The 25,050-nt window shown below is 46.7% G+C and overlaps 2 protein-coding genes across 4 annotated transcripts in view; both read right to left on the bottom strand.

The window, feature by feature from the left end:
* Window positions 1–678: 678 nt before the first annotated feature.
* Window positions 679–6,950, bottom strand: LOC311316508 (MARVEL domain-containing protein 2-like). 2 transcript variants are annotated; one of them, XM_084447375.1, is made up of 6 exons: window positions 6,865–6,950; window positions 4,708–6,267; window positions 3,348–3,562; window positions 2,628–2,799; window positions 2,120–2,170; window positions 679–1,634 (listed from the first exon to the last, which is right to left on the bottom strand). In XM_084447375.1, the coding sequence occupies exons 2-6, from the start codon at window positions 5,809–5,811 to the stop codon at window positions 1,494–1,496; spliced, it is 1,683 nt and encodes a 560-aa protein (XP_084303501.1). In that variant the 5' UTR covers window positions 5,812–6,267; window positions 6,865–6,950; the 3' UTR covers window positions 679–1,493. The 2 variants fall into 2 exon arrangements, with proteins under 2 accessions (XP_084303501.1, XP_084303500.1); XM_084447374.1 differs by having other exon boundaries at window positions 6,807–6,909.
* Window positions 6,951–12,164: 5,214 nt separating this feature from the next.
* The window catches only part of kcnn1a (potassium intermediate/small conductance calcium-activated channel, subfamily N, member 1a), a gene marked incomplete at both ends in the record, with an annotated part of 41,781 nt that continues 28,895 nt past the window's right edge, over window positions 12,165–25,050 (bottom strand). For both annotated transcript variants that reach the window (XM_084446619.1, XM_084446620.1), the window contains 5 exons: window positions 12,165–12,461; window positions 17,302–17,371; window positions 19,147–19,274; window positions 19,782–19,892; window positions 21,234–21,375. In XM_084446619.1, the coding sequence (XP_084302745.1) occupies window positions 12,165–12,461; window positions 17,302–17,371; window positions 19,147–19,274; window positions 19,782–19,892; window positions 21,234–21,375 (748 nt within the window). The remainder of the gene's footprint in view (window positions 12,462–17,301; window positions 17,372–19,146; window positions 19,275–19,781; window positions 19,893–21,233; window positions 21,376–25,050) is intronic.

Genomic DNA, 25,050 nt, shown 5'->3' with positions numbered 1-25,050 from the left:
AGTTCAGATTGGAGAATTTATTTCTTCATTGAATCAGGAGACTGTTCAATTTCTGCAGTTACAGGCTGGGGGGCTCTGATCTGGTTCAGTCTCCTTCTGGGCTGCAGGTCACGGCCCCCAGTTAGAAGAGAACCCAGGGGCATCGTTGCTCTCTATGTTTTATACTCTCTCATCTCTCTCTCCTTCCATCACATTACATTACAGTCATTTAGCTGACGCTTTTATCCAAAGTGACTTACAATAATTGCATTTAACGTAGGAAAAGCCAATATACTACCACTCAGAACTCACAAACGTATCTCCTTTCTAAAACAAGTGACTAAAATCATTATCTAGTGCTGAAGGCAAAGTGCAAGAATAGCAAACTAAAATACATTAGGTGCTTAAGAGGGAGGATCATCGTAGTACGTCTTGAAGAGGTGAGTTTTGAGCCTGCGGCGAAAGATGGGCAGCGACTCTGCTGTCCTGACGTCAGTGGGGAGCTCATCATCATCAGGCATTACATCAACGAATTTCAACGAATCAAAGTAAACACTCCTCCCTCTCTTAAAACGTTGCATCAGTTTCAACCAATCAAAGGCACACATCATAACCTCACACAGAGTGATCATCTCATGGTCATCACATGCTCATTGCTACAAAGTCATCCTGACAATATAACAAAATCTCTCCAGTACATTTCCAATGAGCACTACATAAATACAGTTGTCTAAAAATAATCACATGAACTAATGATCACTTTGACTTGTTGGTCCATTCTGGTGCTTTCCACAGACTGTGAAAAGAGGCTTTATTCTTCTCTTTTGATTCAGTTACAGACTTCAAAATACAGTCTGAAATGTTTGTTACATATACTCTTAAAGATTCGAACTTTTATTATTTATTTTATTATTTATGTGATTAGTACAAGATAATAATACAAATACATTGTTTAGTGTAACTGCTAGCATTCCATGTTATTTCATTTCATTGAATTTAAACATCACTTTGGTACTTTACTGCTCAGTCATTCTCCAGATGATCCTCAGAGTTTAACCCAAAAGCCCCTCAATTGAGGTCTCATCCAGGACCTGCAGATCATCATACGACAGAATCATATGTCCTCTTGGTGCAATAATTTCACCCCCTGTATTTAGATTATTAGAACCGGTGCTTCCAGAACTCATGGACGTGCCTAGGTTCTGCCGACCCGGCAGGAGTCGCTTAGCTCTACCTCATTCTTCAGCAGTATTCTGTCCAGTTTGTGCTAGCTGGACCTCATTCACATGGTGCATCATGTTGAGGAACCGGGGACCCCACAGATGCCCTAATCACAGTTTCAGGGGATTTCATTCTTTTAGGATCAGGTGAAGACTTCCTTCTTCCCTCACTGGCCCCTCCTGATCTCTCTGGCCACAGGAGATTCTCCTGTCCTCACATGATCGAGAGGGAGGCTCAACGGAACGTTGATTTTCGACAACAGCACAAGAATAGAATACGATCCCTTTTCTGATTTACGCCGTCAGCTGTGGTCTGTTTAGGCCCCGCCCCGCAGCCACGGTGGCTTGGTCGAAGTCACGGATCCTGTTCTTGATATGGCTTAGTTTAGCTTTCAGGTAATCACAACGCTCTTTCTTCTCCAGGAAGGCAGTGCCCTGTGAAATTGCGCACAAACAGGCATGCACAAAGCACAAGCACGCACGCGCCCAAGCACACACACACACACACACACACACACACACACATACACACACACACACACGCACACACACACACACACATACACACACACACACACACACACACACACACACACACAAACAAACAAACACACACGTCTTGACTGTGGCACTGTTACTCGATCTCCTGTAATGTAAATGTCTTAAATGACAAATTAATTTCCCAGGGGTCCACATTTCAAAGTGGCAGGATTATTATGTGGCTGAGTGGGCAGCTCCAGTGAAAAAGATGATATTACCTGGTTGTTTACACACTGATAACAGCTGTACTACTACCTGGCCCTTTACTAAACACTAACAGTTTGAATACATTAACGTTGAATATTGGGTAGATTGCCGGATGATTTGGGGAATTCTCTTAGACTGACATAGAAAGGAGAATAACCATGATTATAACTTACACTCTTTTTTTGCTCGTACTTCTTCAAGAGCTCCTTTATTCTCTTCTTCTCCTGTAAGACAGACAGAATAACAATACATAAAGGAATGAGATCAAACAGGAGCTGACAAAATCAATCATTCTTTAGGAGAGCAAAAGAGCACATATGACTGATTAGGGCACTGGACAGTCTAAATGTTGTGATAAAATAGAGCATCATTCCAGTGGGCAAGTCATCTATGTCACCGTGTTTCTATGGACGTGTGTGTGTGTGTGTGTGTGTGTGTGTGTGTGTGTGTGTGTGTATGCGTGTGTGTGTGCTGGTCTGTCATACCCCTTGTGTGTGTGTGTGTGTGTGTGTGTGTGTGTGTGTGTGTGTGTGTGTGTGTGTGTGTGCGTGCGTGTGTGTGTGTGTGTGCTGATCTGTCGTACCCCTTGTATTTGTGTGTGTGTGTGTGTGTGTGTGTGTGTGTGTGTGTGTGCGTGCGTGCGTGTATGTGTGTGCGTTTGTGTGTGCTGGTCTGTCGTACCCCTTGGCTGCTGTCCTCTTTGAGCAGTCTGTCCATCATGGCGTCCATCTGTCTGAACTTGGTGAGGGTGGAGCTGACGTCGGCGTGCAGGTCCTTGTATTCCTGGTACTGGTCGTTGAACACGGCCTTGTAGCTCTCTCTCTCCTCCACACACACGATCTCTGGGTACTTCCTGTAAGTGAGCAGGCAAGGCACCAAGGTTGTATAATTAGACATTATATCGGTCTCTTGAACACATTAGAGGTCTGTTTTAAGGGTCAGGGTTTCTCTTATTCATTACAGCCCTTTGATGCTTTCTATAACATTCTCGTTCCATCATATTGCTTTGAATAGCCTTTTACAGCCTTTCACTGAGGTCGTTTTATAATAGCAGAGTTCTAGCTGACAAAGTTTAATTAACTTTAACCCCTAACCATAAGCAGCAGGAGAGTCAGGGGCACTGAGACGGCTTTAACATAACAGCGCTCTAGCTGACAAAGGCCCCTTTCAGTCTTTCAACTGATTCTAATTCTCAAACTACAAACTTCCTTCCTCCCTTCCTTGGAAAATCATTATTCATTTGAAAGGATTGGTGACACGAGAAACGCATCGATACAGGACAGAGCAGAGATGACCTCACAGGGACGAGAGAAAGGAAGGAGGAGTAGTTAGAGAACTCAAACTCCCTACTCTGCGGCTCTCTATCCCGCCTTCCTGTCCGTAGCCGGGCCGGTCACTCACAGGATGTAGTCTGCGACGACGATGCGGGGCTTGGGAGCGTAGGCTGCAGGTACGGCCGCGTTCAGGCCGCCGGCGGGCCTCTGCTGGCTGGGTTTACCGCCTGGTTCATCGGCGACATGTCTGGTTCTGCTCTGCCTCTCGGTGACCTTCTCGTCCTCAAACCCAATCCTCCTGGGCTGGGGCTGAGTGGGGGCGGAGCCATGGTGATGTTGTTCCTGGGGTCCAATGGGAGCGGTTAGAGGAGGTGATTAGCCTATAACGTTACACTGTAGACTATTACATGATACACTGTAGATTATTACGTTATATATTATAAATTCTTGCATTGTCTACATACTACACTGTAGAATATCAGATTATACATTGTATTATACACTATACAAGGTCATTAAACATCAGTGCAGTTGTTGCATCTTCATCACATTGAACATTCAGTCAAGTCTGTGTGATACAACACAGAAATGTTGAAGAATCGTGAATGCCTTTTACTGTCCTGTCCTCAGTTCCCCAAGCAAAGCTTTATTTGGATACAGTATTAGCTTAGCTGGCCAATGCAATCACTGTTTTCCCTACTCCTCTACAGCCTGGTTTATCTGACATCGGACACATTATCTTCCCCTGGCAGCTCTGTCCTACATGTGCTCACTAGGATAAGCTGATAAGATGGACTTCATCTGCTCACAGTAATAGGTTTGTCTGGCGCTGCCAATGCTGCAGTGCTGGGGGTATGAAAAACCATGGGTGCACACACAAGCACGCACGCACACACACACGCACGCGCACACACACACACACACACACACACACGCATGCACACACACACACTCTCTTGTTCTCTCTCACAGATGATAGGGGACCAATAAAGTTGATTTATCTACAGTACGGTTACAACGGTTTAAAGGCAGTTTTATGCTGTCATGATAGGGGAGCGATAAAGTTGATCGATTGATCGACTGATCTGTTTGTCCGTCCATCTATCTATCTATCTATCTATCTATCTATCTATCTATCTATCTATCTATCTATCTATCTATCTATCTATCTATCTATCTATCTATCTATCTATCTATCTATCTATCTATCTATCTATCTATCTATCTATCTATCTATCTATCTATCTATCTATCCCAGATAGCAAGCGGATCTGGGCCATATAGGGGCCGGAACTAAGCCACAAGGGCCAGATCTGGCCTGTATATGGCCCAGATCCGCTTGCTATCTGGGATCAATCAATCAATCAATCAGTCTTAATAGACTGCTATAATATTGAGGTTCAAGGTGGTTATTTGTCAAATCTACGTGATACAGGCAACACATACGATGACATGCTTGACATGAAGTGCTCGTTAGCTCCGCCCACCTCACCCTCCCAGAGCTGCCTCTCCCGGCGCGTCGCCTCATGCCGCCACATCTTCAGACAGACCAGGAAGCTGACCAGATACATCGCCATGGTGATGAAGATGAAGGCGGTGCCCGCCATCTGACCCCCGTCCACGCGGCACAGGCCGGACATGACGGGGTTAACTCCCACGGTCATGGAGCACAGACCCCCGCGGTTCAGGTCGTTGAGGTAGACGATGCCGGCGGCCATGTAGAGGAGGAACAGAACCACGTTGATGGCTGCTTCTGTCAACGGCCACCAGGGGGAGTCCAGGAGGATGGAGCGGTAGTACATGGTCAGGCCCATGACCAGCAGGATCAGGGTGACCACCCAGGTCAGCCCCACCACTGCCAGTACAAAGGGAGTCATGGGGCCGTTGTAGTAGTAGCCTGACGTCCCTAGACCGTTGTTGTACATCCCATTATACAACCCGTAGGCGTTGGACCACTGGCTGTCTTTTTGGATGTAGGCGCAGACGCAGGCGAACACCATGCCCCCGAAGAGCAGCTCCAGGCCAGCCAGAAGCCTGAGCAGCCCCGGCCAGGACTTCAGGTAGGAGTACTTCATGTGGTAGACCTCCAGCTTCTCAGCGTAGTACTCCGCAGGGTGGAGGCTGCTCAGTTCAGACTCCTCCAGGGGCTGGAGGAGGTGGTCCGCGAGGAAGGGTTTCCTGGAGCTGTGGCTGGAGGCCTGGGAGTCCTGCGTGTCTCCGGCCCGGCGCTGTTGGAGGGGACTGACAGGGGGGCTCACCCTGGTACCGTTGGGCAGGATGTGGACCCCCCCGGAGCCCTGTTCGGACTCAGCATCGCCCCTCCCCCATTTCTGGAGGACACCCCCCCATATCTGAGGAAGGATGGACCTCCATCTTTTCTTCACGGCCCCCTCCTCATCCTCCTCTCCAGGGCCTTCAGGTACATACGCAGCGCTGGACGATAGGCCCGTGAACTCAGCGTCGTCATCAGAATGCTCGTCCAGGGAGGGTCTTCGGGGAAGCGGTCCCAGCGGGGTCTCAGTCAGGGCGGAGGACGTCCCATCCTGTCTCTCAGGTTCTCCTCTCTTCCAGCTCCTGCTCCAGCTTTTCATCCTACAGTACACAACCTACTGAGATCTCACTATACTGCCGATCATACTCGGATAGACAACAAAGTGGTACCCTACTCTACTCTACTCTACTCTACTCTACTCTACTCTGCTTTACTCTGCTCTGCTCTACACTGCTCTGCTCTACTCTACTCTGCTTTACTCTTCTTTACTCTGCTCTACTCTGCTTTACTCTGCTTTACTCTGCTCTGCTCTGCTCTGCTCTACTCTGCTCTGCTCTGCTCTGCTCTACTCTATTCTATTCTACTGTACTCTACTCTGCTCTGCTCTACTCTACTCTGCTGTACTCTGCTCTACTCTACTCTACTCTACTCTACTCTGTTCACTAGGTGGTGCTGAACTCATAGTACCCGAAGGTTGGGTTTAGGGTTGGACCTTTTCATTCTCAGAGGATGGAAGTGTGTCAAAGGTCATGAGGCACAGGTTAATTAAGGTGATCTGTGGGAACCAGGGAAAAAAAGATATTCAATATAATTAGGAATACATGCTGAATAATATTCTTTGACTATTTAAATTGATATTTACATTTAGTGATTGGGATGAAAATCCTGTATTAAATGATTTATTATGCAGCCCCTAGGCTCTACTTCTGTCATTATCAAAAAATATATGGCACAACTATGAAATCAAATCTTTCTTCTCTTTTCACAGGAGAAAATGAACATGGCTGTAAAGACACAGGGTCGGTAAAGGCAGCAGTTGTAAATGCAGTAGCTGTAAAGGCAGCAGCTTACAACAGCCTCTCACTCAGGAGTCTGAGGAGCACAAAGTGGCTTTAAAACCGTACAAAGCGTACAAACTGAATTTCTGCGGTTTTCACCCTGTGGTAGCAATAAGGGCTACAATACCCAAAGCACATAACTGTCATGATAAAACTGGAATGGAATCAAACAAGAAAAGGTTTAACTGAATACAGTGAACATGATCTCATATGCCACATTATATGGAAATATTATGCAGAAGTCAGACTTACTTACCTTGACACGAAAGACAGGTTTGTAGGTCCTTACTAAAGACAAATTTGTAGGTCCTTACCAAAGACAAGTTTGTACGTCCTCACAAAGACAAGTTGTTGACCAGCAGCAGGACTTTGAGAGCTGTGAGGCAGAAACCAGTGTTTCTAAGATGGCTGCTGCCACAGCAGGCCCAGTCCACCCCTCTCAGGTGACTCATCTGGGCTAGCTTCACCAGCACAGCTTAAATATTAACTAAATCTGCCCAGTCTACATCCTGTGTTGGTGCTTCTATGCCTAATCTGTGGCAGAGTGTGGTAAACATTTACACATTAGGTACAGACAGGCGTGGAGGGAAGCCAAGGGCCTGGTCTGAAACAATGGGCCAGTCTTATTATCTAGTTCCACTGGTGTTTATGGGAACTAGGAGGCAAGATACTACAGGATCCAGTTTCATATGAATCAAACCTTGTTGCCAAATTAATATTTGGAGTATTGGGTGAACTGGGAATATGTCATATGATGTCATATGATTTCTATGTTTTCATTGAATCCAAATGGAATACATTTGAATCTACAGCGTGCACCACTCACTTTGATAATAACATACTTGGATTGTGATACTAGTCTTAACTTTTTACACAAAAAAATAATCAAAAGAAGCAGTCTCCATATCTGATATCAATCCTCTGTTACTTACAGGGCCTATCTACGATCTGCAAAATTGCTTATTATCTGTGAATAATTCAATTATATTCTTATTAGATCAACATATCAGGTCCGTACCACTAGAGGACAGCATATCCCATCTCTCTCTCATTCTGTTTTCACCTGCTCTAACAGTCATAATGTGTTTCTTGTCTATTGCTGTAGGTAGGTACGGGGTTAAGGGTTAGGGATATGGGTTAGAGGTTAGGCTTAGGAAATTATTGTAATGATAAATTATTTTATGACATAAAATGTATGTCCATCTCCTTTGGCTATTGTGCAGAATCTCTCAGAACCTTCTGTCTGCAACATAAGTGGCGATAAAGTTTCCCGAGTCTTCCTCAGATAATGACATATTCTAATATGATTCCAAAGAATGAGAGAGCACTATTGATTTGCTGTGACCATTAGCTAGTCTACAGAGCCTCCCCTTATCTTGACTCTACTCTAAATTACATGATAGCCATCATAGTGTATTCCACTGTTCTGAGCAGTACTGATATTCATGAAGAAAAATATCAAGGCAAGGACATTGAATGTACTTCACACACACACACACACAAACACACACACACACACACACGCACACACACACACACACACACACACACACACACACACACACACACACACACACACACACACACAAACACACACAAACACACAGACATGGAGCATATTGAATGCTTTATCTTCAAATGTTTCCTCTCTCTGTCTGAATCACTGGCATTGGTATTGACCTTGAGGAGGTCATCTGTTCATCATAGCACTGCAGATATAGAGTACATGGATGTATTTATATACAGTATATATACATATATATAGTATGTTTATGTGACCATGTAGAGTATGTTTCTATGGGACCAGGTATAGTATGTTTATGTGACCATGTAGAGTATGTTTCTATGGGAACAGGTATAGTATGTTTATGTGACCATGTAGAGTATGTTTCTATGGGACCAGGTATAGTATGTTTATGTGACCATGTAGAGTATATTTCTATGGGAACAGGTATAGTATGTTTATGTGACCATGTAGAGTATGTTTCTATCGGACCAGGCGCTGCTCCTTGCCTACCTATCACCATGGCGCTGAGACGAGGAGGACGTTGATTGGACGGAGCAGCACCCCGGGCAGAGGCAGATCAGAGCGCTGTCACAGTTTGATAAATACTCAAGATGGACACGAAAACCAATTAGCAGAACGCAACTCTGACCAAGGTGAGATATGATCATGTGGTGACGATATGTGTCCACTATGCGGCAGTGAAAATATTAGCTTAACCTCGGTTTGTGGGAGATCTAGCATACGATACAAGCCAGAGGAGGGGTTGTGTGTGTGCAGTACACCGCGTGTGCAATGATTGGAGGACAAAAGCCCGTTGCAAATTTGAACTCTCCTGATTGGCCAACGACACACGAAATTCACTGCATAGGGGACATGCGCCATTAGAGTTATAATCATAGATCTGAATCTGTGGCTGGCAGGGTCAAGTGAAGGACATATCCAACGTGCATTCACACGCACACGCGTGCGCACATACACACACACACACACACACAACCTGGCAAATATACACAGACGCCCCCTCATGGCTGGAGTCTTGACACATGGCTCCAGGCTCTGAGAGCCCCTCTCTCCCTTCACGTCTAATTGAGGCAGAGAAGCAGTAGCATCTTTCACCCTGCCTCCTCCTAACCTTAACCCGCCCACTTCCATCCTCCTGCCTCCCTCACACTTTACCAGAGACCCTTCTCCCCCATCTCCACCTCTCCTCCTCTACCTCCACCTCTCCAACTGTCCTCCCCTACCTCCACCTCTCCTCTACCTCTCCTCCTCTACCTCCACCTCTCCAACTGTCCTCCTCTACCTCCACCTCTCCTCCTCTACCTCAACCTCTCCTCCTCTACCTCCACATCTCCAACTGTCCTCCCCTACCTCCACCTCTCCTCTACCTCTCCTCCTCTACCTTCACCTCTTCAACTGTCCTCCCCTACTTCCACCTCTCCTCCACCTCTCCTCCACCCCCTCCTCTCCACCCCACCTCTCCTCCTGTACCTCCACCTCTCCTTCACTATCCCAACCTCTCGAACTCTCCTCCTCTACCTCCGCCCCTACCGCCGCTTCTCCACCTCTTCTGCCTACCTCCGCCTCTCCTGCTCCCCTACCCTCCTCCTATTCTCCTCCCCCTCTCCTCCCATACACCCACCTCTTCTACGACTCTCCCCTGCTTAGAGGAGCAGTATTTATACCTGTGGACATGAACAGCCTCTTGTTAAGTGTGGCGGAGATGCATGTCTGAAGCCTCATTCAGAGGCAGCTGAACACAGCACTATCAGAAGAGCCCCAAGGAGCCCAGGCACCTCTCACATAGCCAAGTTTGTTTTTTTGATGCTTTATGAATATTTATTGATGTGATGTCTTTTTAACTGCTGAATATCCCATCCGCACAGCAAATTTACCTTTGGGTACGAAATAAATAAACATTTTCCTTGATCTTGAAGGAGAGGAAGGCAAGTCTGAAAATGTAACCCTGCCATCAGTCTGCCAGCTGAGCTGATATTCTGACATGTTAACTGACCTTATAACTGACGTTCTGACAGGTTCAGTGACCTTATAACTGACATTCTGACCTGTTCACAGACCTTATAACTGACATTCTGACCTGTTTACAGACGTTATACCTGACATTCTGACACGTTTACTGACTACCCAATGTTCTGACATACCATGACTTCTCTAAGGAGATGACGCCATTTCCGAGAGAACCAATTCACTTTCCAGAACCGTCCAAGTATGGTCTTCATTACTTTATTTTTTATTCTTCCAGGATTTATTTTTTAAATATTGATTTTCTTCACATCATTTTAAAACAGGGAATGCATTGTTATACAGTATCACATTACTGCAACTCTCTAGATTTGCAACTCTAGAAATCCTAGGTTCCTAATAAAAAAATGAAATCTCAGTAAAAAAGAAAGGAAAAAACAAACCAACGAAAGTAGCATAAAATCTAAATGTAAAATCATCAAAGCCATCCAAGGGTTTTTGCTCCATCCTCATGTTAGCCCAGAACCATGCGTGGGCGGGGTTTGAACCTCGGGCTGGCCGGCCCTGCACACCTCAGGACACGCCTTTACCTGAAGACAAGTGGAAGCTCCGGTTTGTAGTGATGGAAAGGTAGATTACAGATCCCATAGCTGTGTGTGTGTGTGTGTGTGTGTGTGTATGCGTGTGTATGCGCGTGTGTGAACGCGAGTGCCTGTGTGTGTGCGGGTGTGTATGAGTGCATCGAACTTGAAGTGGACTCTCAGACACGTTCCCTGTTTCTTACTCCCTTGCGTGCTCGTCTCGTCCTCTGATCTAGTGAGTATTTTTAGCGGTTAGTATAAATAGAAAAAAGAAGAACAACGCTTCAAAACATTAATAGAGATCTTGTGTCATGGAGGCAATGTTATGCATTACATTAAGACATTTTCTTTGAGTTTTTGGAGAGGAATGTATCTGAAAAAGGAATGCAATGCTCTTATTCAGAGTGTTAACATCGTAAAAAACTTGCTTTGAAATTAGTCATTAAATAACCCTCTACTATTTGTACATTCAGGCACTGAAAAATCACATGTCATTATGTAACTAAAAAAGATAGTCGCTCTCATTGTTTCCTTTGTAAGAACAGGGAAACTGAAACTTTGAAGTTGGCATTTGTGTAAATGTTCCTACTCAGTAGTAATGTCATGTGCATCCCAGTGTCCCTCCATAATTTGACCCCCCCACCCTCCTCCTCCTCCTCCCCCTCTTCCTCTCCCCTAAGTGCATTTCTCTACTGAGCAGACATCAGTGCTTCCAGCGGCCATCTTTACGCCATCCCCTTGGCTAAGGGGGGACACCCGCAAACCAGTCATGTGACAGGAAGTCTGACACAGACACAGCTGTCCTCTGTCTCTTCCATGCTTCCACCAGGCCAGGTGAGCCCAGAGCCCCTCTCTCGCTCTCTCTCTCTCTCTCTCTCTCTCTCTCTCTATGTCCCTCTATCTCCAGCTCTCTCTTTCCCTCTCTCACTCCTCTTCTCCTCTCTTCTCTTCCTCTATTCTCCTCAACCTATCCCTCTTGTCTCCCCCTCTTCTCCTCTATCTCCCTCCTTATCCCCACTTGTTTCTCCTCCTTTTTCCTTCTCTCTCTCTCTCTTTCTCGTCCCCCCAGCACATGAGTGCTCTCAGGTGTGATCTCCTGCTGTCACCACGCGTCATTATGTCACCCTGAACTCAGTCACTTTTAACTATACAAGGGCTTTTACAAAAAAAGCTAACTTGAACAGCCATACAATGGCTAAAACATAAACCACATCTCTACTTGTCTCGGTTTTAAGTTGTTTTTAATCTGTCACTCTAGGATGATGTTGAAGTATTATCTCGCTTGTTGGCTCTGTTAGAGTTGCTCCTGGTCCGGTCCTGGTCCGGTCCTGGTCCGGTCCCGCGCCTGAGCGTTCAGTCACAGAGCCGGGCGCGTCGGCAGGAGGGCGGATGGAGGTCAGCGTGGGGCCGCGCGACGAGGAGCTCTGACCACAGACTCGTATGGTGTTGGAGGGGTGGTTTGGATCGGTGACGGGGGGGTCGAGGGGGTTGGGAGGAGGCGGAGGGGGGGGGCAGGGTGGGGGGAGGGTGTATCGGGGCGGGTCTACCCGCTGTCTGATGAGGTGTGAGGCGCGGTGGAGGGCGAGCGGCGGCGGCGGGCGGTCGAGGTCCAGGAGCGTTCCGAGCGCTCCGAGCCCATGGAGGCGGGCCGGAAGCGGTGCAGGAAGCTGTCCAGGAAGTCCTGCTGCTGCTGGGTTATGGCTTGGGAGATGAGGCAGGGCAGCGCCTGGAGGCTGCCCGTCACTGAGTCCAGCTTGTCCTCCAGCGTGCCGATGCGCTTGTCCAGCTCCTCGCTGCGCTCCTGCAGCTCCGCCACCAGGTCGTACATCACATTCTGGGTCTGGGACGGAGGGGGAGGAGCAGAGGGGGAGAGGGGGAGGAGCAGAGGGGGAGAGGGGGAGGAGCAGAAGAGCAGAGGGCAGGAGCAGAGGGGGAGAGGGGGAGAGGGGGAGGAGCAGAGGGGGAGAGGGGGAGGAGCAGAAGAGCAGAGGGGGAGGAGCAGAGGGGGAGAGGGGGAGAGGGGGAGGAGCAGAGGAGCAGAGGGGGAGGAGCAGAGGGAGAGAGGGGGAGGAGCAGAGGGGGAGAGGGGGAGGAGCAGAGGGGGAGAGGGGGAGGAGCAGAAGAGCAGAGGGGGAGAGGGGGAGAGGGGGAGAGGGGGAGGAGCAGAGGAGCAGAGGGGGAGGAGCAGAGGGAGAGAGGGGGAGGAGCAGAGGGGGAGAGGGGGAGGGGTGTGAGAGGGGTAGTTAATGATCCTAGTTCATTGCAGAAATCCCAGGATAAGGGTTAGAACAGACCCATTCAATGGAGCCAATGGAGCTTTCAGTCACTACACTGCAAAAAACAGTTAATACAAGAAATAAATACTGAATTTTAGAAGAAATTACTCTAGAAATAAGATAGAAACTAGTAAATAACTTTAACAATAATTAATCTCATATTTCCAAATCTAAGATTTTAAATCTGCAAGCGCAGAACAATTTGCAGTGTCAGGCAACGACTTATTGATCCAAGCAAACTGCACTGTAAACTGCTGTTATTGTTTTGAATATGATCATTCCATCAAATGGTCAATAGAACTGGAATCACCTGACCACTCTGATCACTGAGAGCAAGAATAGATATTGCAGTCTGAGGCTCCCCTATAAATCAGTTTATCTGACAGTGGAAGGAGAAAGAAAGGACACAGAACTGAGGGGCTGAAGGAGTCAGACAAGGGGAATATTGGGGATTTCTGACGCCACATTTTCCATTTGGCCTGTGTTGTTATGACTAGTTAGGATGAATCTTGTGGAGAGAGAAGAGAAACCGTTCAACAACAAACTGCTCCAACCAGACACACAACAACCCCACACACACTGATACAACCCTACACACACTGATACAACTCTACACACAACAACCCCACACACACTGATACAACCCTACACACACTGATACAACTCTACACACAACAATCCCACACACACTGATACAACCCTACACACACAACTCTACATACACTGATACAACCCTACACACAACAACCCCACACACACTTATACAACCAGACACACACCCCACTACACACAACAACCCTACACACAACAACCCTACACACACTGATACAACCAGACACACAACAACCCAACACACTGATACAACCCAACACACACTTATACAACCAGACACACACCCCACTACACACAACAACCCTACACACAACAACCCTACACACACTGATACAACCAGACACACAACAACCCAACACACTGATACAACCCAACACACACTGATACAACCCTACACACAACAACCCTACACATACACTGATACAACTCTACACACAACAACCCTACACACAATAACCCTACACACACTGATACAACCCTACACACAACAACCCTACACACACTGATACAACCCTACACACAACAACCCTACACACACACTGATACAACTCTACAAACAATAACCTTACACACACTGAAACAACCCTACACACACTGATAGAACCCTACACACAACAACCCCACACACACTGATACAACTCTACACACAACAACCCTAAATGGTAAATGGACTGCACTTATATAGCGCTTTTCCACCTTAGCGGCACTCAAAGCGCTTTACAATGGCCTCTCATCCACCCATTCACACACACATTCACACACCAATGGCGGTAGCTGCCATGCAAGGTGCTAACCTGCTCATTGGGAGCAATTTGGGGTTAGGTGTCTTGCTCAAGGACACTTCGACATGTGGACAGTTAGAGCTTGGATTCGAACCACTGACCCCTTCGATCATTGAACGACCCACTCTACCAACTGAGCTACAGCCGCCCCAAACAACCCTACACACAACAACCCTACACACACACTGATACAACCCTACGCACAACAACCCTACACACACACTGATACAACCCTACACACAACAACCCTACACACACACTGATACAACCCTACGCACAACAACCCTACACACACACTGATACAACCCTACACACAACAACCCTACACACACACTGATACAACCCTACGCACAACAACCCTACACACACACTGATACAACCCTACACACAACAACCCTACACACACACTGATACAACCCTACACACAACAACCCTACACACACACTGATACAACCCTACACACAACAACCCTACACACACACTGATACAACCCTACGCACAACAACCCTACACACACACTGATACAACCCTACGCACAACAACCCTACACACACACTGATACAACACTACACACAACAACCCTACACACACTGATACAACCCTACACACAACAACCCTACACACACACTGATACAACCCTACACACAACAACCCTACACACACTGATACAACGTATACACAACAACCCTACACACACACTGATACAACCCAACCCTACAGACACTGATACCACCCTAAACACACTCCTCCAATCACACACACACACACACACAGACACAGACACACTGATACCACCCTAAACACACTGCTCCAACCCTACAAACAACAACCCTACACACACTGATACAACCCTACACACAACAACCCTACACACACTGATACAACTCTACACACAACAACCCTACACACACACACACACACACACTGATACAACCCTACACACCACAACCCTACACACACTGATACAACCCTACACACAACAACCCTACACACACACTGATACAACACTACACACAACAACCCTACACACACTGATACAACCCTACACACAACAACCATACACACACACTGATACAACTCTACACACAACAACCCTACACACACTGATACAACCCTACACACATCAACCCTAAACACTGATACAACCCTACACACACTGATACAACCCTACACACACTGATACAACTCATCACACAACAACCCTACACACACTGCTCCAACCCTACACACAACAACCCTACACACACACTGATACAACCCTACACACACTGATACAACTCTACACACAACAACCCTACACACACACACTGATACAACCCTACACACCCTGATACAACACACACACTACGCACCACAACCCTACACACACTGATACAACCCTACACACAACAACCCTACACACACTGATACAACATATACACAACAACCCTACACACACTGATACAACCCTACACACACTGATACCACCCTAAACACACTCCTCCAATCACACACACACACACACACACACACACACACACACTGATACCACCCTAAAAACACTGCTCCAACCCTACACACAACAACCCTACACACACTGATACAACACTACACACCACAACCCTACACACACTGATACAACCCTACACACAATAACCCTACACACACTGATACAACCCTACACACAACAACCCTACACACACTGATACAACACTACACACAACAACCCTACACACACTGATACAACACTACACACCACAACCCTACACACTACCCTACACACACGGCTACAGCCCTTGCAGTGGGAGGGAGGGGATCTGGCAGGGAAGGTAAACCCACATTAAAGCACTACTGTAGCTTCTGAACATTTTAAAATAGACACCTGGAGTGCAAATGCCACCCACATCAATGGTGGCTGAGCCTGACCCTTCCCTTTGAACAACCCCCTCCAACCCAGTCCCAATCCTCCAGTCCGCTTGTCCCCCAACGTTTTGTTTATTTTGGATCGTTGATCGTTATTAGCTGCTGCAGATGCAACAACTATTCTTATTGGGATCTACAAATAATACAGAACAACAAAAACAAATAGGCTAAATAAACATCATACCAAGGTGAACAGAAAAACAGTGAACTCTCTAGCCCCAGTCCTCAAGCTTCAGTCCCCAAACCCTCCATCCCTCCATCCCCAAACCCTCCATCCCTCCCTCCATCCCTCCATCCCTCCCTCCATCTCTCCATCCCTCCATCCCCAGCCCTCCCAAGGAATCTAAAACGCAGGAAGGGACATTACATCACCGTGTAACAGTGTTAATTAGCTAATGTTAGATATATTGGTTTACCCGAAAACATTTAGCTGAGCGTTAAATCAACACGATGTCCGTTGGGGTTGCCAGCTCGCCAAATCATGTCTAGCTCATTAAGCCTACATCAACAGCTATTTGACATCCTCTAGTACACAAGCTGAGGAAATATACATCACCTAATATATCAGATGTTAGCTAGTTAACAATGCAACAAATTATGGATGATTCTGCCGTCCAGGGTTATAACCTGTTAAAATGACAAGTCGTAAATGAGGAGAGGGCGAACACTTTCGCTTCAATGACGGACGTTTTCACACCGGGCGCTGACCTCCGTGCGTGTGCTGCACAGTGACGTAGCGTCCCTCCCTTAGGTTCCTGGAGCCGTCCGGCCCTTCTCCTGGCTCCCACCCGGCGCCCGAACCCTCTAGCCCCCGCCAGCCCCCCGTCCCCAGATCTCCAGCTGCAGTCCTCAGGCTCCGGCCTCCCAATGTCTGGCCCTCCGGCCCTCTGGCTCCGCCCCCTAAACACTCCGAGCCCTCTGGCTCCACCCCCTAAACACTCCGAGCCCTCTGGCCCTCCAGCCCTCTAGCTCCACCCCCTAAACACTCCGAGCCCTCTGGCTCCACCCCCTAAACACTCCGAGCCCTCTGGCTCCACCCCCTAAACACTCCGAACCCTCTGGCTCCACCCCCTAAACACTCCGAGCCCTCTGGGCCCCAGTATCTTACCTTAGCCAGGTCTACCAGTGTGTTGGCCTGGTCGTTGAGCTTCCTCTGTTCCATCTTCACACTGCGCAGTCTGCGTGGAGGAGTAGGGGAGTGTGGGAGGGGGGGGGCGGGTGGGGGCGGGGGGGTAATTGGGAGGGGGATGGAGGAAGGAAGGGGGAAGAGTAACACAGAGTCAGGAGAGCTCTCCCAGAGATGGCGTGGAGGAGAGAGCAGCCTGCATGCACACGGACCTGGTCATCGCCATACCGACACATGCAAACACTAACAGAATCTATGGGTCAAATCAAACGATTGAGCCTTCTAGAGTGGTGACGTGTGTGTGTGTGTGTGTGTGTGTGTGTGTGTGTGTGTGTGTGTGTGTGTGTGTGTGTGTGTGCGTGTATGTGCGAGAGAGAGTGTATGCATTTGTGTATGTGCTCCTAGCTAGTCGGTCACACTCATATATTCAGAAACAACAGTCATCGGGCGAGTTCTCTAATGAGTTGGTCCCGTGAGCTGTGACTACTGTTACTGTACAAATCTACAACTCTCTCTCCGTGGCCCCGTCTCATAACCTTCAATGTGTGCTCTCTCCTCGGATCAACTGCACTACACGATAAAACAGGGTACATTTCAGAACTCTTTGCTCTAGAGATGATCTGTGACTGGGTGAGGGTGTATGGCCATTCCTAAAAATAGCCGAAAACAACCACATAAAAAAAAACAGACATGTCCGGCCCTGGAGGAGAACCCCCAGGAGGCAGGATGGGACTATCGATGCGAGATAATATAGCCAGGACAGTAGCTATATTGATCAAAGATGGTGACTTCATAGATGAATGGACTGTGGCCCGGCCAAGCCGTGCAGTCCCAAGCTCATTCTGCCAGGCCCCCTCTCACGACCAGACCATGGCCATCATCAGTGGCAATGTCGATGCTGTTGAGATCATTTCATTCGGAGGATGGTGGGTATATAAAATGGAAACACGGAGGGAAAACCAAAGACGACCAGCCTTTCATTAAGGGTCATGCATGTCGAACATAGACATGGAGAGAGATAGAGAGAGAGAGAGAGAGAGAGAGAGAGAGATAGAGAGAGAGAGAGAGAGAGAGAGAGAGAGAGAGAGAGACAGAGAGAGAGAGAGAGAGAGAGAGAGAGGGGGATGGACAGGAAAAGACAGAGGGAGGTACATAGAAGACTCAACTTACTTCTGAGCCCTGTAGTGATAGAGCAGAACAAAGACAGAACACAGTACAGAGGTTTAAACCCACAACATCCACGAAACCACTCAACCAACCATTACACCTTCCACCGTAAGCACAGGGTCGGGGCAGGGGGGGTAGGGGGGGGCATTACAGTACATTGCAGATTAGATTGAGGACAGTGTGTGTGTGCGTGTGTGTGTTAGCGAGTGAGAGAAAAAGAAAAAGAGAAAGAGAAGGAGAGAAAGAAAGAGAGAGAGAGAGACAGAGAGAGCAGAGAGAGTGTGTGTGTCTCTGGGTATCCTATCGTATTACAATCCCAGGAAATGGTCCAGAGACAGAAAGGAAGTGACATCTTAACAGTGTCTAATGTTCACAACTACAGCAACATGTTAAGTCCGCGGTACACTTGCTTTTAACTACGTGCTTTTAGCTATCTCCGTCGGAACCTCGGCTGCGCTTGACCGCGCAGGTCCTCAGAAATGAATGCGCCGCAAAAAATGTGCGCTTGGCTACGCGTAGGCGTTGCTAACTAGCAAGTATACCGCGGGTTTAGTCCTGCAGCTACTGTCTCTACCACAGAGAACACAAGACCAGAACGGGATCTAAACCCATGTCCACACGGAGGCTGTTGCGTGCTGCCGGCGAGGACGAGATACTCACTGGTGGATGGCCTGGAGAAACTTGCGCTGGTGTTTGCGCACCTTGGCGTGATCGATCTTCTTGACCAGCTTGGTGTATTTGTAGATAAGCCATGTTTCCCTGAGTACATTGGCAGCTGTGTTCTTCACCTGGGGACCAGGGACAACACACACGTATGAACAAGAGACAACACACACACACTCACACACACATATACCCGCACGCTTGAACAAAGGACAAAATGGACAGACACATGCAAACACCCCAAATGGACACACATTTACACACACACACACACACACACACACACACACGCACGCACACACACACACACACACACACACACACACACACACACACACACAAACATGATCCAAGGACAACACACAAACACAGTCACATCTAAATACAATCATTTACTCAGGGGACATTACTGAGCCAAGTAGACTGAGCCAATGTACCTCTAAAGAAACTGATGAGTCAGTCACATGAGTGGCTATATACATTTCAACTGTTATAAAGCCCAAGTCCCAATTCTTAAATTCCAAGTACTTTAACTGTTAATTGGCTTTTATAATAACATTACTAGTATTAAACATGTAGCCAGCCTTCAATGCTGCCAGACTGTTCATCCCACCAGGTGAAGGAAGACTCACTCGTTTGCAGAGTTGTGTGTCCATCATGAAGTTGTGGACATGCTTCTCAGCCTTGGTCAGCTCCAGCTTCCTGGCTACCACGGCAACCACTAGCGCAGTGCAGCCAGCCCCCTATTGGACAACACATTCGACGTCACATGGTCAGACTCACCGCACTAGAATCATAATCGTCTCTATCAGCCATTTTCATCTGGAAGACTTTCTGAAGATCACTGGTATTGTGGGTCACTGTTACACTATGTTGGATCAGTGTTACCCTATGGTGGATCTGTGTTACACTATGGTGGATCTGTGTTACACTATGGTAGATCACTGTTACACTATGGTGGATCAGTGTAACACTATTGTGGATCTGTGTTACACTATTGTGGATCAGTGTTACACTATGGTGGATCAGTGTTTATTCTTTAGTGTTTGGATCCTCCGGATGTGCCTATGTCTATGTGTTGTCATTTTGTATCTATGTGCTGTGTGTATTGATGCTTATGTGTTTTTATTTGTTATTTTTATTGTGATTTACATTACCTCCGCCCCAGCGACAGCGCAGGGCGAGAGGTCATGTATTCAGTGGCGTGTGTTTGTTTGTTTGTTTGTTTGTTAGCAGGATTGTGCAAAAACTACCCGACCGATTTTCACAAAACTCAGTGGAAAGGTGTAGCAAATTAGAACCCATTCAATTTTTGGGTGGATCCCAATCAGGGCAAACACGACTGGCCAAAAACTGCTGTTCCTTTAAATTAAATTCTGGAGTAGATCCGAATCACAGAGCGGGTCCACGAGCCACTCAAACATGGCCGGTCATTCACCTCCATTCATTTTTGTGATTTGGAGAGAGAAAAATCCCCCCAGTTCATTGTTAATAGGGGTCACAGAGACACAGGGTTTGGGCTGGCATTAAGCTCTTGACCTAACAAATGCAGCCATATCAAACATGTCCTGCTCACACGCATGTGTGGCACGCACAGGGCCACAAAATGCATTCATGGGTGGAGGTCTGTGCTCTCTGAGCACCATTTATAGTTGTGCTTTTCCTGCCTGCTCAGATTTGTCAACGTGAGTTGTTTTTAAATGTGCTTTAGAAATAAATTTGACTTGACTTGACTATATCTGGGCCGGGCAAAGTACAGTAGGCTACTGTATATGAGGAATTATATTTTGATTTATAAGTGTATAGTGTCTTAATAAGAGTGGTGTTGGAGTTCAGACAGTTCATAGTATGATGACAAGGAAATAGGCTAATTCATAGTTAATGTTATGTAAATAATGATACATTCATAACTAGTTTGATGTTTGAAAGCACAGCAATTATAATGACCGGAATATTAGGCTACTAAAATGACATTTGATTAAAAAAAGAAAAATCTTTAGACGACTTTCTATTTAAGCCACACCCACTTCCGGTGTAATGTCGGAATACAGATATTGACGTCTCTGCTCAGCCCCGGTGCCTACCATGATGCCAGTCAGCAGACACACTCCTTTCCCACAGTAGGTGTGAGGGACCATGTCTCCGTAGCCGATGGAGAGGAAGGTGATGGAGATGAGCCACATGGCTCCCAGGAAGTTACTGGTCACCTCCTGTTTGTCATGATACCTGCGGGAAGGAAGAGAGGAAACAGAGGAAGACAGCGGTCAGAGACACACGACACTGTAACAGGAGCCGAGCATGCTGGGTAGGACCATGAACCAACACAGGAGGGGTGGGCAAGAAAGGAGGAATAATGAAATAAACATGTGCATAGTGTTTCACCTGTTTCAACATGCCTGGCTGAACAGCACACCTAAAGAACCCAACCTTCCCAGGGAACTGATGGAGAATCTTAATGTGGTAGATAATAAGCTCATCAAATTCAGGTCTCGCTTTTATTAGGGGTCTATTCTTCTGGCCATGAATGTAGATGCACATTCGATGAGAAAATAAATCAGCATTATTATTGTTAAATGACACAGCGAGACGTTGATTTCTATGGTGTAAAGGGTCCAATCAGATGTTCCAGTGATGTTAAGTTGATCATGTCCTCAACACTGAAGGTGTGTGTCTGTCCACCAGCATGGCGGATTGATGACGTGGTCCAGAGCATGAGGGTGGGGGGATTCTGAACTCTATAGCCGGTTTTATCATGAAGTAGTTGATCCTAGGAGAGAGCACACACTGAAGGTTATGAAATGGGGCCACTGAGAGACAGTTGTAGCTTTGTAACTGCATTGATTAAATGCTTGATCAATGCTGTGTCTTATAAAAACAAAAATCAATGTACCCACATAACGTTTACTTTACAAGAGAATAACTGAAAAGAAGGCATTGTTTGTTTCTACAGTCTATCTATACAGTATGTTCCCCTTCATAAGAGTTGGGCTTGGATATGCACATCATCCATTACCTCAAACATGTTGTTTGCTGAAAATGGCTGCCAGCCATCAACAACCATGCTTGATAGACAAAAGCCTGTCAAAACCCCACAGCAGAAAAACACATATCAACCCCCACCCCCACCCCCGCCCCCCCAACACACACACACACATACACACACACACACACACACACACACACACACACACACACACACACACGCACACACCTTCCCCCTCCCCTTCTACTTATTGAAGCTGCTCTATACCTGAGCTGTCTTGGAGAAGTCTGAACAGAAAATATCAGTCATGTATCTTCTATTGTTTACCAATTACAAATATAAATAGTTGCCCTAGCACGTGGAATCCAAAATGGCCACACCAATCGGACCTAATTAAAAGTGCATGCTGGGGGCAGAAGGACTGAGCCAAAGGTTATATATATTTTACACAGAAAGAAGGTTTCTAAGAATAACTCCTCCAAAACAGCTTACACTCGTTAACAAACTTATCATGCCCACAGCTCCAAGTCTTATCTGTTGGATCTCTACTCTGTGTTATATAATTCATGCTCAAAGCCAGGGAATAAAAACAACAAAGTGATTTTTTTTAATCCCGTGGATAAAGTGTGTCGAGGCCTCCGGTACCGTGTGACATGCAGAGAAGCAGTCGGTGCAATACCATGCAGGCACAACAAAGATGGCAGCGCCCCCTGCATGCTGAGAAGCCAGTATATTGAGAGCAAGGAGAGAGGGATAACTTGCAGCCCGTTTGGAGATGAAATACTGCAGTACAGACCAGTGGATGTGGGGGTTATATCAAACACTGCAGTGCAGACTAGTGGTTAGTTGTTATATTCTTAGACAGTCTTTCATGTTTCAGAGGGAGTTAGGGATGAGAGTAAAGGGGGGGGGGGTAGGAGAAGGTCATTGTGACCAGCCTGTCTCCATCACCTTAGTTTATCATCCTCAACCGCTGCCACCAGATCTGGCGTGAGGGGGGGGGGGGGGGGGGGGGGGCATCAGACTGAGACAACAGAGAGGTTCTGCTCTGTGACAGAAGGCTCTATAAAAGGACCTCACAGGATCTAAATCTTTGCTTATCAATGAATAGTTATACTTGACTGACTCTCTTCAGCTTAGGCAGATCTCTGGAGCTACATATTTTCAATTGCAAGTGAAAAGCAAGAGTCTGTATCATAACAGAATTAGGGTTAGGGTGTGTTCAAGGGAAAATTAATTAAATTAAAATTATTACCCCAGTTAAAGGGGTAGTTCCGAAATTTGGACATTCATGACTTACCCATAATGTTGTTGATTGATGGAGAATATTTTCAGCTTGTTGTGTTTAGCTGAATAGCTGATTCCATTCTGTCTCTCATTCTGCCGTTATTCTAGCTCAATGCAGTAGAAACGGTTAGCATTCAAAGAAAACTCACTTAAACACTCCACAGTGCACCCAAATCAAATATGAGGACAGTCTGTTGGGGGCTTATTCAAGTTTTTATACCATAATTTTTGTCCAACTATCGTTGACCCCATTAGTTTGTTCGGACCTATATGGCTCTCTCTGTAAAAAGGGAGGCGTAGCTATAAGTAACTAGCCGGCACTATTGCCTTCACAACAACAAGGAACAGAAGAGTGGACTATTCTCTTAGGATCAATACAACAAGTTGCAATGGACACACGATGAGGAGTTTAGTTTATCTGGCAATCCTTACTTGTTTGGAGTGTTTATAAGTGAGTTTTCTTTAAATGCTAGCCATTTCCGTTCAATTGCTCTAGCATTAGCGTGCCGCTAATGCCTGAACAAGAGACAGCATGGAATCAGCTGGAAATGTTCTCCATCAATCAACAACATTATGGGTAAGTCGTAAATGATTGTCTATGTCCAAAATTCTGAGCTACCCCATTAAACCTTTCAAAAACAAGAGTTGAATGTCAGCTTTAAACACAAGTGTTGTTGGACAAGGTAAATCTTCTGTTGAAAGTCATACACGTCAGGAGAGGCAGAGACTGCAGAGAAAAGAGGACAGACAGAGGACAGAAAACTAACCGCTGGCCTTTTAATTATTTTGAAGCTCTCAATATACTGTTGTGTAGGGTATTGGCATAGCATGAAGAAGAGCTGGCCCCACTTTCAACCTAGTCTGAGACAGGAGAGGTGCTCTGAGGGGAAACGCCCCAGCCGGACACTATTGCCTGTTGAACTGATCTGGAGTCAAACCTTGGGCAACCCTGTAGCCATGGCAACACAGCTAAGTACAGTATCCACAACAATGCTTCTAAGTACTACTACAACTAATAATAATGATAATAATGCATTGCATTTCTATATCGTCATTCCAGATGCTCAAAGCGCTATGAGACCAGGAGGGGCGGGCACCGGTGACGCAGCTCGTTCAGTAGCGATGTGTAGCACCCACCAGGGAGACACTCGGCTGACTGCAGGCGCTAAAGCAATCAACACATGAGGTAGCGTACTGTAACCACCACAAAGCGCCCAAGGGCTGTAGCCGTAAACACACAGGACAACTTTATCTCCACTTGTCACCTTACAACCTCCCCACCAGGGTGAGCTACATACCAAAACCATCCCTGGGTGTGTGTGTGCGCGCGCATGTGTGTGTGTGTGCGTGCGTGCGGCAGTGGGCTGCAGTAGAGATGTGAGGTGTAGTCAAGCGACCAAGTCTACAAGCCTAAGTCGATAAGCATTGTTCACTAACCTGCAGCCCTGTCAACTTGTCATGAGTTGTTAGGAAGATCAGGATGTTTTGTTGAGCAGAGTGCCATGTGAGCAGGGAGAGTACTATCATGTAGATGGCAAATGCTGTTAACAGATTATGTATTACTGGTAGGGCATGGTGTCTGCCAAACTGACTGACATTTCAACTGTATGCTCTTTATATCAAATAAACAA

This window comes from Borostomias antarcticus (genome assembly GCF_949987555.1).
Source record: "Borostomias antarcticus genome assembly, chromosome: 12".
NCBI lineage: Eukaryota > Metazoa > Chordata > Actinopteri > Stomiiformes > Stomiidae > Borostomias > Borostomias antarcticus.
Note: the sequence above shows the minus strand (reverse complement) of the source record. Positions and strands in the feature narration are given on the sequence as shown.